The 17284-nt window shown below is 52.7% G+C and overlaps 1 protein-coding gene across 1 annotated transcript in view; it reads right to left on the bottom strand.

The window, feature by feature from the left end:
- The window catches only part of DPP10 (dipeptidyl peptidase like 10), a 122329-nt gene that overhangs the window by 82670 nt on the left and 22375 nt on the right, over positions 1-17284 (bottom strand). The window contains 2 exon segments of the mRNA XM_040358357.1: positions 10758-10832; positions 15017-15111. Coding sequence (XP_040214291.1) covers positions 10758-10832; positions 15017-15111 — 170 coding nt within the window.

The following is a 17284-nucleotide window of genomic DNA, read 5'->3' as shown; positions in this document are numbered from 1 at the left end:
TCCCCTCCAGCACTGCCACTCATCCCAACTCCCCACCGGCACTGCCACTCATCCCAACTCCCCGCCAGCACTGCCACTCATCCCACCACCACTGCCACTCATCCCACCACCCCGCCGGCACTGCCACTGATCCCAACTCCCTGCCAGCACTGCCACTCATCCCAACTCCCCACCGGCACTGCCACTCATCCCACCACCCCGCCGGCACTGCCACTCATCCCAACTCCCCCCAGCACTGCCACTCATCCCGACTCCCCGCCAGCACTGCCACTCATCCCAACTCCCCGCCAGCACTGCCATTCATCCCAACTCCCCGCCAGCACTGCCACTCATCCAAACTCCCCCCCAGCATTGCCACTCATCCCGCCAGCACTGCCACTCATCCCAACTCCCCCGCCAGCACTGCCACTCATCCCAACTCCCCCGCCAGCACTGCCACTCATCCCAACTCCCCCACCAGCACTGCCACTCATCCCAACTCCCCGCCAGCACTGCCACTCATCCCAACTCCCCGCCAGCACTGCCACTCATCCAAACTCCCCCCCAGCATTGCCACTCATCCCACCACCCCGCCAGCACTGCCACTCATCCCAACTCCCCCGCCAGCACTGCCACTCATCCCAACTCCCCCGCCAGCACTGCCACTCATCCCAACTCCCCCACCAGCACTGCCACTCATCCCAACTCCCCCACCAGCACTGCCACTCATCCCAACTCCCCGCTAGGCATTTCCACTGATCCCAACTCCCCTCCAGCACTGCCACTCATCCCAACTCCCCCAAGAATTGCCACTCATCCCAACTCCCCTCCAGCACTGCCACTCATCCCAACTCCCCGCCAGCACTCCTACTCATCCCAACTCCCCCCCAGCACTCCCACTCATCCCAACTCCCCGCCAGCACTCCCACTCATCCCAACTCCCCGCCAGCACTCCCACTCATCCCAACTCCTCCCAGCACTGCCACTCATCCCAACTCCTCCCAGCACTGCCACTCATCCCAACTCTCCGCCAGCACTGCCACTCATCCCAACTCCCCGCCAGCACTGCCACTCATCCCAACTTCCCGCCAGCACTGCCACTCATCCCAACTCCCCGCCAGCACTGCCACTCATCCCAACTCCCCGCCAGCACTGCCACTCATCCCAACTCCCCGCCAGCACTGCCACTCATCCCAACTCCCACCAGCACTGCCACTCATCCCAACTCCCCGCCAGCACTGCCACTCATCCCAACTCCCCGCCAGCACTGCCACTCATCCCAACTTCCCGCCAGCACTGCCACTCATCCCAACTCCCCGCCAGCACTGCCACTCATCCCAACTCCCCGCCAGCACTGCCACTCATCCCAACTCCCCGCCAGCACTGCCACTCATCCCAACTCCCCGCCAGCACTGCCACTCATCCCAACTCCCCGCCAGCACTCCCACTCATCCCAACTCCCCGCCAGCACTGCCACTCATCCCAACTCCCCGCCAGCACTCCCACTCATCCCAACTCCCCGCCAGCACTGCCACTCATCCCAACTCCCCGCCAGAACTGCCACTCATCCCACCACCCTGCCAGCACTGCCACTCATCCCAACTCCTCGCCAGCACTGCCACTCATCCCAACTCTTGTCTTGGGTGCTGACAACCCCCGCTACCAAAATAACTTTACTGTTAGGGGTCCCCACAACTTGGGGAATTGTATCAAGGAGTCCCGGCACTAGAAAGTTGAGAACCAATCAGGTAAAGAAAAGATTGGATCTGGTTGTACAGAGTGATGAGAATCCAGAACATGGAAGACTTTTATCTCCTGAACCCTTTCCTGGCCCCGGAGGGACTCGTCTGACGTCCCGGCTCTGAGCTCCGGATCATCTGAATGGAATTTACTAATGTTCTAGATTAGAGGAACATGAACTCATTTCAGATGAGACTTTTATATGAAGAGATCTTTGTGGAGAATCGCTAATCCCGAGAGTCGCAGTCGGCGCGCCTTCCGTCATTATCTCTACGAGATTAATTATCTCATAAAATCCCCCTAATTAGATTCTTCTGAATTCCGAGGAAACAAAAGAAAATACAAATGACAAGGACGTTCCGTTCTCTTTCTGAAGCGGTGTACAGGGGCCACACAGAGAGAGACGGGCCTTAGAACAATGTACAGGGGCCACACTGACTGAGACGGGCCTTAGAACAATGTACAGGGGCCACACAGAGAGATGGGCCTTAGAACAATGTACAGGGGCCACACTGACTGAGACGGGCCTTAGAACAATGTACAGGGGCCACACTGACTGAGACGGGCCTTAGAACAATGTACAGGGGCCACACAGAGAGAGACAGCCTTAGAACAATGTACAGGGGCCACACTGACTGAGACGGGCCTTAGAACAATGTACAGGGGCCACACAGAGAGATGGGCCTTAGAACAATGTACAGGGGCCACACTGACTGAGACGGGCCTTAGAACAATGTACAGGGGCCACACTGACTGAGAGACGGGCCTTAGAACAATGTACAGGGGCCACACAGAGAGACGGACCTACAGGGGCCACACAGAGAGAGACGGGCCTTAGAACAATGTACAGGGGCCACACAGAGAGACGGGCCTTAGAACAATGTACAGGGGCCACACAGAGAGACGGGCCTTAGAACAATGTACAGGGGCCACACAGAGAGAGACGGGCCTTAGAACAATGTACAGGGGCCACACAGAGAGACGGGCCTTAGAACAATGTACAGGGGCCACACTGACTGAGACGGGCCTTAGAACAATGTACAGGGGCCACACAGAGACGGGCCTTAGAACAATGTACAGGGGCCACACTGACAGAGACGGGCCTTAGATCAATGTACAGGGGCCACACAGAGAGACGGGCCTTAGAACAATGTACAGGGGCCACACTGACTGAGAAAAAAAGGGGGGAGGGGGAACGCAGGAAAACGTTTGTGACTATAAAGAACGTATTACTATATATGTATTCCTAGTGCTTTATTATGTTCCTCTGTGCCTTCTTATATTTATTTATCTGTGATTCAGATTTACCTCCCTTATTGAGGGGCAAACACCCCCCCCCCAAAAAAAACTCATCCTGTTGGAAGGATTTCCTGTGAGGTCATTTCCTGTGTGGCTGTCATTTCCTGTGTGGCGGGTGTAACGGTCACCACCGTCTACGACCTTCCATCAACCCACGACAGCTCATCTGACACTCCAACCATCCATCAGACATCCCATTTCCCAGAATAACGAGACTTGCTCTGTTACTGGTTTCAAATCTATGAACACTTTAATGGTTAGCTCTCAAGTTTATATACCGTTTACAAGGCATGTTTCAGTGATGACAGGAACAATCAAACTCTCCACCCACACATCACACCCTGGGGGGCTTTAATACACCTTCAGATGGCTAATTGCTAAACATTCTAGACTTCTCAGTGCCAGTCTATAATTAACATGACCTAATCACTGCACCTGAGAAGTCATGTTCCTTCATTAACAGAATTCAACAAAACACCATCACACAATGATTTCCCCTCAATCCACATCTGTAGACAGACGGTCCGTCTCCGACAGAAAGGTATTCACACCTCTGAGCTTCAATAGGCTTTACATAGTGTTATCACCCAATGAGAGACCTTTCAAGAGCCAGACTCATTTAACGTGTCAACAGTCTACACAGAGAGATGAGTCATGAAATAAACCAACACTTTGCAATATCTCCTGCAATATGAACTATCAGTGATGTCCCCTGTCCTGTAATTTAGGATATAATTTCTCCGTCACCCTATGGCCCTATCGGACATAAGGTGACCCTAGACATAAGACTCCTTGGTGACGCCGGTACAGGAGTACCCCTCATCCTTCCAAAGTCTCTGTTTGTCCCGGGTCATTCCGTTACACAGGTCATTTCCTGTGTGGAGGTCATTTCCTGTGAGGTCATTTCCCATGGAGGAAGCGATTGGCTGCTGGAGTTATCACTTCCTGTTTGTCATTGCTTTTGTTTTCTCATAAAAAGCCAAGTACACTGGTCTCTGGGCGGTCATGTGATGGAGAGGAGACGTGAGCTGTGGTGATGTCCGATCACTTGGGATATACGCAGGGGCGGACTGACAACTCATGGGGCCCCCGGGCAATAGAAGATTATGGGGCCCCCGGGCAATAGAAGATTATGGGGCCCCTGGATATACGGGAAATAGAGTGATAGGTGAGATTATATCATTAGACGGAATGTTAGCACAGGAGATATGGAGTGCGCTCCGCCTACAGCCCAATTTCCATGACAATTGGTGGAATCGTGGAGTGACCTGTCTGGTAAGGAAGGCTGATTGCCCTTTCACACGAATCCCTTGTGCTTACTCATAATTGGTTGCCGTGGTGACCTCGGGTCATGTATTGGTGGATCCTGGACTGACAGGTCTGGTGATGAAGGTGATTGGTTGCTGTGGTGACCTCAGTGTGTATTGGTGGATCTTGGACCGGCTGGTCTGGTGATGAAGGTGATTGGCTGCTGTGGTGACCTCAGTGTGTATTGGTGGTATCCTAGGCTGGCTGGTCTGGTGATGAAGGTGATTGGTTGCTGTGGTGACCTCAGTGTGTATTGGACGTATCCTGGACTGGCTGGTCTGGTGATGAAGGTGATTGGCTGCTGTGGTGACCTCAGTGTGTATTGGTGGTATCCTAGGCTGGCTGGTCTGGTGATGAAGGTGATTGGTTGCTGTGGTGACCTCAGTATGTATTGGACGTATCCTGGACTGGCTGGTCTGGGGATGAAGGTGATTGGCTGCTGTGGTGACCTCAGTGTGTATTGGTGGTATCCTAGGCTGGCTGGTCTGGTGATGAAGGTGATTGGTTGCTGTGGTGACCTCAGTATGTATTGGACGTATCCTGGACTGGCTGGTCTGGGGATGAAGGTGATTGGTTGCTGTGGTGACCTCAGTGTGTATTGGTTGTATCCTGGACTGGCTGGTCTGGGGATGAAGGTGATTGGCTGCTGTGGTGACCTCAGTGTGTATTGGTGGATCTTGGCCCGGCTGGTCTGGTAAGTGAAGGTCGATGGTTTTCTCTGTAATCCTCGGGGGAGGGGGGGTCAGGCCTCTGTCTCCAGCGTTTATCTCACGTTCCCTTCCAGGCGGGCGGCGCGTATAATTAAAGCTCGCTGGTCACCTCGGCGCGGCAGGAAGATGAAGTGACGGCGCACAATAATCGCTCGCTCATTCGCACACGGTCACATTTTTCATTTTAGTAAAATGTCAGAGCGACAAGAGTCGTGATGGGATTTTTATGGCGCGTATTAAACAAAAGAAACATTTCTGCCCTTTGATTTCCCGTCTCTGGAAATGGATTTCGCCCCGAGGTCTGAAATATGTAGTTAGTGGCGAACCGTGTCAATTACATTGAGTCAGCGGAGCGGGGTCGTCACCGCGGCGCAGCGCACGTCTCTCCAGACATCATGGCGGGAAGCGGCAGGAGTGTCATCTCAATAAATGGATTTCATACGTCGATCAGAAATTACCTTCTTTATAATACAGAAAAAGTCTGCAAGATGGCGGCACTTCCTTCGGATCCATCAGAAGGCCGGCCCTTCCCCCACGGCTGCTATGAAAAACCTGCTTATTGTGAGCACCATGGACCGGCGCCATGGACCGCACCATGGACCAACACCATGGACAGCACCATGGACCGGCACCATGGACCGGCACCATGGACCGGCACCATGGACCGGCACCATGGACCAGCACCATGGACCAACACCATGGACCGGCACCATGGACCAGCACCATGGACCAACACCATGGACAGCACCATGGACAGCACCATGGACAGCACCATGGACAGCACCATGGACAGCACCATGGACAGCACCATGGACCAACACCATGGACCAACACCATGGACCAACACCATGGACAGCACCATGGACCAACACCATGGACAGCACCATGGACCAACACCATGGACCAACACCATGGACCAACACCATGGACAGCACCATGGACCAACACCATGGACAACACCATGGACAGCACCATGGACCGGCACCATGGACCGGCACCATGGACCGGCACCATGGACCGGCACCATGGACCGGCACCATGGACCGGCACCATGGACCGGCACCATGGACCAACACCATGGACCGGCACCATGGACCAACACCATGGACCGGCACCATGGACCAACACCATGGACCAACACCATGGACGGCACCATGGACCGGCACCATGGACCGGCACCATGGACCAACACCATGGACAGCACCATGGACCAACACCATGGACCAACACCATGGACAGCACCATGGACAGCACCATGGACAGCACCATGGACAGCACCATGGACCAGCACCATGGACCAGCACCATGGACAGCACCATGGACCAGCACCATGGACCAGCACCATGGACCAGCACCATGGACCAGCACCATGGACCAGCACCATGGACCAGCACCATGGACCAGCACCATGGACCAGCACCATGGACCAGCACCATGGACCAGCACCATGGACCAGCACCATGGACCAACACCATGGACCAGCACCATGGACCAGCACCATGGACCAGCACCATGGACCAACACCATGGACCAGCACCATGGACCAGCACCATGGACCAGCACCATGGACCAGCACCATGGACCAGCACCATGGACCAGCACCATGGACCAGCACCATGGACCAGCACCATGGACCAGCACCATGGACCAGCACCATGGACCAGCACCATGGACAGCACCATGGACAGCACCATGGACCAACACCATGGACAGCACCATGGACCAACACCATGGACAGCACCATGGACCAACACCATGGACAGCACCATGGACCAGCACCATGGACCAGCACCATGGACCAGCACCATGGACCAACACCATGGACCAACACCATGGACCAACACCATGGACCAACACCATGGACCAACACCATGGACCAACACCATGGACCAACACCATGGACCAACACCATGGACCAACACCATGGACCAACACCATGGACCAACACCATGGACCAACACCATGGACCAACACCATGGACCGGCACCATGGACCAACACCATGGACCAACACCATGGACCAACACCATGGACCGGCACCATGGACCAACACCATGGACAGCACCATGGACAGCACCATGGACCGGCACCATGGACCGGCACCATGGACCGGCACCATGGACCGGCACCATGGACCAACACCATGGACCAACACCATGGACCAACACCATGGACCAACACCATGGACCAGCACCATGGACAGCACCATGGACCAGCACCATGGACCAGCACCATGGACCAACACCATGGACCAACACCATGGACAGCACCATGGACCAACACCATGGACAGCACCATGGACCAACACCATGGACAGCACCATGGACCGGCACCATGGACCGGCACCATGGACCGGCACCATGGACCGGCACCATGGACCAGCACCATGGACCAAACGCATGGACCAAACCCATGGACCGGCACCATGGACCAGCACCATGGACCAACACCATGGACCAACACCATGGACCGGCACCAAGGACCAACACCATGGACCGGCACCATGGACCGGCACCATGGACCGGCACCATGGACGGCACCATGGACGGCACCATGGACGGCACCATGGACCGGCACCATGGACCGGCACCATGGACCAACACCATGGACCAACACCATGGACCAACACCATGGACCAACACCATGGACCAACACCATGAACGGCACCATGGACCGGCACCATGACCGGCACCATGGACCAGCACCATGGACCAGCACCATGGACCAACACCATGGACCAACACCATGGACGGCACCATGGACGGCACCATGGACCAACACCATGGACCAACACCATGGACGGCACCATGGACCAACACCATGGACGGCACCATGGACCAACACCATGGACCAACACCATGGACGGCACCATGGACCGGCACCATGACCGGCACCATGGACCAGCACCATGGACCAGCACCATGGACCAACACCATGGACGGCACCATGGACGGCACCATGGACCAGCACCATGGACCAACACCATGGACCAACACCATGGACCAACACCATGGACGGCACCATGGACCGGCACCATGACCGGCACCATGGACCAGCACCATGGACCAGCACCATGGACCAACACCATGGACCAACACCATGGACGGCACCATGGACGGCACCATGGACGGCACCATGGACCAACACCATGGACCAACACCATGGACGGCACCATGGACCAACACCATGGACGGCACCATGGACCAACACCATGGACCAACACCATGGACGGCACCATGGACCGGCACCATGGACCAACACCATGGACGGCACCATGGACCAACACCATGGACGGCACCATGGACCGGCACCATGACCAGCACCATGGACCAGCACCATGGACCAACACCATGGACGGCACCATGGACGGCACCATGGACGGCACCATGGACCAACACCATGGACCAACACCATGGACGGCACCATGGACCAACACCATGGACGGCACCATGGACCAACACCATGGACGGCACCATGGACCGGCACCATGGACCGGCACCATGGACAGCACCATGGACCAACACCATGGACGGCACCATGGACGGCACCATGGACCAGCACCATGGACCAACACCATGGACCAACACCATGGACCAACACCATGGACCAACACCATGGACCGGCACCATGACCGGCACCATGGACCAGCACCATGGACCAGCACCATGGACCAACACCATGGACCAACACCATGGACGGCACCATGGACGGCACCATGGACCAGCACCATGGACCAACACCATGGACCAACACCATGGACCAACACCATGGACGGCACCATGGACCGGCACCATGACCGGCACCATGGACCAGCACCATGGACCAGCACCATTGACCAACACCATGGACCAACACCATGGACGGCACCATGGACGGCACCATGGACCAACACCATGGACCAACACCATGGACGGCACCATGGACCAACACCATGGACGGCACCATGGACCAACACCATGGACCAACACCATGGACGGCACCATGGACCGGCACCATGGACCAACACCATGGACGGCACCATGGACCAACACCATGGACCAACACCATGGACGGCACCATGGACCGGCACCATGACCAGCACCATGGACCAGCACCATGGACCAACACCATGGACGGCACCATGGACGGCACCATGGACGGCACCATGGACCAACACCATGGACCAACACCATGGACGGCACCATGGACCAACACCATGGACGGCACCATGGACCAACACCATGGACGGCACCATGGACCGGCACCATGGACCGGCACCATGGACAGCACCATGGACAGCACCATGGACCAACACCATGGACCAACACCATGGACCAGCATTATTTTGGTGCGGGGTTACCCTTAAATCCATACCAGACCTGCCTGGTAATGGAATTTGGGGGGACCCCCACCCATTTTTTTTAAAAAATTTGGGTTCAGGGTTCCCCTTAATATTCATACAAGACCCTAGGGGCCTGGTAATGGACTGGGGGAGACCCCTGCCGTTTTTTTCAATGACTTCGATCTGTATTGCCGGGACCAGACAATTCATTACAGCCGCAAGTAGTTTTGAATGATTTTTTTTCCTTTAGAAATGTTATTTTGTGCAGGGACAGTTCTAAACACGGGAAACATGCGCTACTTTACAGGCGTACTATAGACACCCCCTAGGTACGAAATTTAAAGGAATATTTCACTTTTATTGTTTTACTTTAAGCATTATTAAAATCACTGCTCGTTTTTAAAACTTTTTTTGAATTGATACATGTCCCCTGGGGCAGGACCCGGGTCCCCAAATACTCCCCTGGGGCAGGACCCGGGTCCCCAAACACTCCCCTGGGGGCAGGACCCGGGTCCCCAAATACTCCCCTGGGGCAGGACCCGGGTCCCCAAACACTCCCCTGGGGGCAGGACCCGGGTCCCCAAATACTCCCCTGGGGCAGGACCCGGGTCCCCAAACACTCCCCTGGGGCAGGACCCGGGTCCCCAAATACTCCCCTGGGGCAGGACCCGGGTCCCCAAATACTCCCCTGGGGCAGGACCCGGGTCCCCAAACACTCCCCTGGGGCAGGACCCGGGTCCCCAAACACTCCCCTGGGGCAGGACAAGGGGCCCCAAACACTCCCCTGGGGCAGGACCCGGGTCCCCAAACACTCCCCTGGGGGCAGGACCCGGGTCCCCAAATACTCCCCTGGGGCAGGACCCGGGTCCCCAAACACTCCCCAGGGGCAGGACCCGGGTCCCCAAACACTCCCCTGGGGCAGGACCCGGGCCCCCAAACATTCCCCTGGGGCAGGACCCGGGTCCCCAAATACTCCCCTGGGGCAGGACCCGGGTCCCCAAATACTCCCCTGGGGCAGGACCCGGGTCCCCAAACACTCCCCTGGGGCAGGACCCGGGTCCCCAAACACTCCCCTGGGGCAGGACCCGGGTCCCCAAACACTCCCCTGGGGCAGGACCCGGGGTCCCTAAACACTCCCCTGGGGCAGGACCCGGGTCCCCAAACACTCCCCTGGGGCAGGACCCAAGTCCCCAAACACTCCCCTGGGGCAGGACCCAGGTCCCCAAACACTCCCCTGGGGCAAAACCCAGGTCCCCAAACACTCCCCTGGGGCAATATGATATCACCAACCAAATGTAGACACACCCTCATCACACATCATTCTTATGAATAGGAAGGTGGTGATTGGACAGAAGGGATCGGCTGAGCGGAGGGGGAGGAGACACAATAGAAATTCTTCACCTGTTTGACATCGTAGGCCAGCAGGACGTATCTCAGGTCGGGGGACACGGAATGGTGAGACGCTTTGAATGTGACCTGGAAGACAAAACAAGAGGAAGAGGAGGAGTCAGCGGAGGAGGGGAGGCGGCCGAGGAACTTTACATTCTATATTCATAGATCTATGATGGCGCCTCCAGGGGGACACCAAGGAGCTCTGGGGGGCTCCAGGAAGTATGTGGGGGTCTGTGTCCTCCATTATACTATGGACCGAGTCCTCCATTATACTATAGACCGAGTCCTCCATTATACTATGGACTGAGTCTTCCATTATACTATGGACTGAGTCCTCCATTATACTATAGACTGAGTCCTCCATTATACTATGGACTGAGTCCTCCATTATACTATAGACTGAGTCCTCCATTATACTATGGACCGAGTCCTCCATTATACTACAGGCAGTGCAGAATTATTAGGCAAATTAGTATTTTGACCACATCATCCTCTTTATGCATGTTGTCTTACTCCAAGCTGTATAGGCTCGAAAGCCTACTACCAATTAAGCATATTAGGTGATGTGCATCTCTGTAATGAGAAGGGGTGTGGTCTAATGACATCAACACCCTATATCAGGTGTGCATAATTATTAGGCAACTTCCTTTCCTTTGGCAAAATGGGTCAAAAGAAGGACTTGACAGGCTCAGAAAAGTCAAAAATAGTGAGATATCTTGCAGAGGGATGCAGCACTCTTAAAATTGCAAAGCTTCTGAAGCGTGATCATCGAACAATCAAGCGTTTCATTCAAAATAGTCAACAGGGTCGCAAGAAGCGTGTGGAAAAACCAAGGCGCAAAATAACTGCCCATGAACGGAGAAAAGTCAAGCGTGCAGCTGCCAAGATGCCACTTGCCACCAGTTTGGCCATATTTCAGAGCTGCAACATCACTGGAGTGCCCAAAAGCACAAGGTGTGCAATACTCAGAGACATGGCCAAGGTAAGAAAGGCTGAAAGACGACCACCACTGAACAAGACACACAAGCTGAAGCGTCAAGACTGGGCCAAGAAATATCTCAAGACTGATTTTTCTAAGGTTTTATGGACTGATGAAATGAGAGTGAGTCTTGATGGGCCAGATGGATGGGCCCGTGGCTGGATTAGTAAAGGGCAGAGAGCTCCAGTCCGACTCAGACGCCAGCAAGGTGGAGGTGGAGTACTGGTTTGGGCTGGTATCATCAAAGATGAGCTTGTGGGGCCTTTTCGGGTTGAGGATGGAGTCAAGCTCAACTCCCAGTCCTACTGCCAGTTTCTGGAAGACACCTTCTTCAAGCAGTGGTACAGGAAGAAGTCTGCATCCTTCAAGAAAAACATGATTTTCATGCAGGACAATGCTCCATCACACGCGTCCAAGTACTCCACAGCGTGGCTGGCAAGAAAGGGTATAAAAGAAGAAAAACTAATGACATGGCCTCCTTGTTCACCTGATCTGAACCCCATTGAGAACCTGTGGTCCATCATCAAATGTGAGATTTACAAGGAGGGAAAACAGTACACCTCTCTGAACAGTGTCTGGGAGGCTGCGGTTGCTGCTGCACTCAATGTTGATGGTGAACAGATCAAAACACTGACAGAATCCATGGATGTCAGGCTTTTGAGTGTCCTTGCAAAGAAAGGTGGCTATATTGGTCACTGATTGGTTTTTGTTTTGTTTTTGAATGTCAGAAATGTATATTTGTGAATGTTGAGATGTTATATTGGTTTCACTGTTAAAAATAAATAATTGAAATGGGTATATATTTTTTTTTTGTTAAGTTGCCTAATAATTCTGCACAGTAATAGTCACCTGCACACACAGATATCCCCCTAAAATAGCTAAAACTAAAAACAAACTAAAAACTACTTCCAAAAATATTCAGCTTTGATATTAATGAGTTTTTTGGGTTCATTGAGAACATGGTTGTTGTTCAATAATAAAATTAATCCTCAAAAATACAACTTGCCTAATAATTCTGCACTCCCTGTATAGACCGAGTCCTCCATTATACTATGGACTGAGTCCTCCATTATACTATGGACCGAGTCCTCCATTATACTATGGACCCAGTCCTCCATTATACTATGGACTGAGTCCTCCATTATACTATGGACTGAGTCCTCCATTATACTATGGACCGAGTCCTCCATTATACTATGGACTGAGTCCTCCATTATACTATGGACCCAGTCCTCCATTATACTATGGACTGAGTCCTCCATTATACTATGGACTGAGTCCTCCATTATACTATAGACTGCGTCCTCCATTATACTATAGACTGAGTCCTCCATTATACTATAGACTGAGTCCTCCATTATACTATAGACTGAGTCCTCCATTATACTATGGACCCAGTCCTCCATTATACTATGGACTGAGTCCTCCATTATACTATGGACTGAGTCCTCCATTATACTATAGACTGCGTCCTCCATTATACTATAGACTGAGTCCTCCATTATACTATAGACTGAGTCCTCCATTATACTATAGACTGAGTCCTCCATTATACTATGGACTGTGTCCTCCATTATACTATGGACTGTGTCCTCCATTATACTATAGACTGAGTCCTCCATTATACTATAGACTGAGTCCTCCATTATACTATAGACCGTGTCCTCCATTATACTATAGACTGAGTCCTCCATTATACTATGGACTGTGTCCTCCATTATACTATAGACTGAGTCCTCCATTATACTATAGACCGTGTCCTCCATTATACTATAGACTGAGTCCTCCATTATACTATAGACCGTGTCCTCCATTATACTATAGACTGAGTCCTCCATTATACTATAGACCGTGTCCTCCATTATACTATGGACTGTGTCCTCCATTATACTATAGACTGAGTCCTCCATTATACTATAGACTGAGTCCTCCATTATACTATAGACTGAGTCCTCCATTATACTATAGACTGAGTCCTCCATTATACTATGGACTGTGTCCTCCATTATACTATAGACTGAGTCCTCCATTATACTATAGACTGAGTCCTCCATTATACTATAGACCGTGTCCTCCATTATACTATAGACTGAGTCCTCCATTATACTATAGACTGAGTCCTCCATTATACTATAGACTGAGTCCTCCATTATACTATAGACTGAGTCCTCCATTATACTATAGACTGAGTCCTCCATTATACTATAGACTGAGTCCTCCATTATACTATAGACTGAGTCCTCCATTATACTATAGACCGTGTCCTCCATTATACTATGGACTGTGTCCTCCATTATACTATAGACTGAGTCCTCCATTATACTATAGACTGAGTCCTCCATTATACTATAGACTGAGTCCTCCATTATACTATAGACTGAGTCCTCCATTATACTATGGACTGTGTCCTCCATTATACTATAGACTGAGTCCTCCATTATACTATAGACTGAGTCCTCCATTATACTATAGACCGTGTCCTCCATTATACTATAGACTGAGTCCTCCATTATACTATAGACTGAGTCCTCCATTATACTATGGACTGTGTCCTCCATTATACTATAGACTGAGTCCTCCATTATACTATAGACTGAGTCCTCCATTATACTATAGACTGAGTCCTCCATTATACTATAGACTGAGTCCTCCATTATACTATAGACTGAGTCCTCCATTATGGTCTGGTTTGGAATTTGGGGGGACCCAACACACTTGTGTTTTCCAGGAGTCCCCCTAAAATCCATACTAGACATAAATGATGAATTCTAGGGGACCAAATACATTTTTTATCCCTTCTGTTTGTTTATATTCCCCACCAGTCAGGCCCCCCCCCGGAGTGATAATCTCGGTCCCCCATCACTATGTCTGACCCCCCCCCCCCCCACAGTGATAATCTTGGTCCCCCATCACTATGTCTGACCCCCCCCCACAGTGATAATCTTGGTCCCCCATCACTATGTCTGACCCCCCCCCGCAGTGATAATCTTGGTCCCCCATCACTATGTCTGACCCCCCCCCCCCGCAGTGATAATCTTTGTCCCCCCATCACTATGTCTCACCCCCCCCCACAGTGATAATCTTGGTCCCCCATCACTATGTCTGACCCCCCCCCGCAGTGATAATCTTGGTCCCCCATCACTATGTCTCACCCCCCCCCCCCGCAGTGATATTCTTGGTCCCCCCATCACTATGTCTCACCCCCGCAGTGATAATCTTGGTCCCCCCCATCACTATGTCTGCCCCCCCCCCCCCGCAGTGATATGATCCGGAGATTTGTGGAACTTACAAAGGTGGAGTTCTCCAGAAGTGTGGACATCTCACTGCTTTCTACGTTTAGTTTGAAGACGTAACCGTCCCGAGTCTTGTAGACGACTTCATGTTCTGGAAGAGAAGAAATACTTCCTATCATGCCTGAGAACCAAATCCCATCTATGTGCCCCAATTCCTCCCATCTATGTGCCCCAATGCCTCTACATCCCCTCTATGTGCCCCAATGCCTCTACATCCCATCTATGTGCCCCCAATACCTCTACATCCCATCTATGTGCTCCCAATGCCTCTACATCCCATCTATGTGCCCCCAATGCCTCTACATCCCATCTATGTGCCCCCAATACCTCTACATCCCCTCTATGTGCCCCAATGCCTCCCATCTATGTGCCCCAATGCCTCTACATCCCATCTATGTGCCCCCAATACCTCTACATCCCATCTATGTGCCCCCAATACCTCTACATCCCATCTATGTGCCCCCAATGCCTCTACATCCCATCTATGTGCCCCCAATGCCTCTACATCCCATCTATGTGCCCCCAATACTTCTACATCCCATCTATGTGCCCCAATGCCTCTACATCCCATCTATGTGCCCCAATGCCTCTACATCCCATCTATGTGCCCCCAATGCCTCTACATCCCATCTATGTGCCCCAATACCTCTACATCCCATCTATGTGCCCCCAATGCCTCTCCATCCCATCTATGTGCCCCAATGCCTCTACATCCCCTCTATGTGCCCCAATGCCTCTACATCCCATCTATGTGCCCCAATGCCTCTACATCCCATCTATGTGCCCCCAATGCCTCTACATCCCATCTATGTGCCCCAATACCTCTACATCCCATCTATGTGCCCCCAATGCCTCTACATCCCATCTATGTGCCCCAATACCTCTACATCCCATCTATGTGCCCCCAATGCCTCTCCATCCCATCTATGTGCCCCAATGCCTCTACATCCCCTCTATGTGCCCCAATGCCTCTACATCCCACCTATGTGCCCCAATGCCTCTACATCCCATCTATGTGCCCCAATGCCTCTACATCCCATCTATGTGCCCCAATGCCTCTACATCCCATCTATGTGCCCCAATGCCTCTACATCCCATCTATGTGCCCCAATGCCTCTACATCCCATGTATGTGCCCCCAATACCTCTACATCCCATCTATGTGCCCCCAATACCTCAACATCCCATCTATGTGCCCCCAATGCCTCTAAATCCCATCTATGTGCCCCAATGCCTCTACATCCCATCTATGTGCCCCAATGCCTCTACATCCCATCTATGTGCCCCAATGCCTCTACATCCCATCTATGTGCCCCCAATACCTCTACATCCCATCTATGTGCCCCCAATACCTCTACATCCCATCTATGTGCCCCCAAATGCCTCTACATCCCCTCTATGTGCCCCAATACCTCTACATCCCATCTATGTGCCCCAATGCCTCTACATCCCATCTATGTGCCCCAAATGCCTCTACATCCCATCTATGTGCCCCAATACCTCTACATCCCGTTTATGTGCCCCAATGCCTCTACATCCCATATATGATACCCCTGTGATAGGTGGTATATGCTGCCCCTGTGATAGGCGGTATATGATGCCCCTGTGATAGGCGGTATATGATGCCCCTGTGATAAGCGGTATATGATGCCCCTGTGATAGGCGGTATCTGATGCCCCTGTGATAGGCAGTATATGATGCCCCTGTGATAAGGGGTATCTGATACCCCTGTGATAGGTGGTATATGAGGCCCCTGTGATAGGCGGTATATGATGCCAGTGTGATAGGCGGTATATGATGCCCCTGTGATAGGCGGTATAGGATGCCCCTGTGATAGGCGTTATATGATGCCCCTGTGATAGGTGGTATATGATGCCCCTGTGATAGGCAGTATATGATGCCCCTGTGATAGGCGGTATCTGATACCCCTGTGATAGGTGGTATATGATGCCCCTGTGATAGGTGGTATATGATGCCCCTGTGATAGACGGTATACGAGGCCCCTGTGATAGGCGGTATATGATGCCCCTGTGATAGGCGGTATATGATGCCCCTGTGATAGGCGGTATATGATGCCCCTGTGATAGGCGGTATATGATGCCCCTGTGATAGGCGGTATAGGATGCCCCTGTGATAGGCGGTATCTGATGCCCCTGTGATAGGCGGTATAGGATGCCCCTGTGATAGGGGATATATGATGCCCCTGTGATAGGCGGTATATGATGCCCCTGTGATAGGCGGTATCTGATACCCCTGTGATAGGCG

The sequence above is a fragment of the Rana temporaria genome, chromosome 6 (genome assembly GCF_905171775.1).
Source record: "Rana temporaria chromosome 6, aRanTem1.1, whole genome shotgun sequence".
NCBI classification, from domain to species: Eukaryota; Metazoa; Chordata; class Amphibia; order Anura; family Ranidae; genus Rana; species Rana temporaria.
This window is presented reverse-complemented; position numbering and strand designations above follow the sequence as displayed.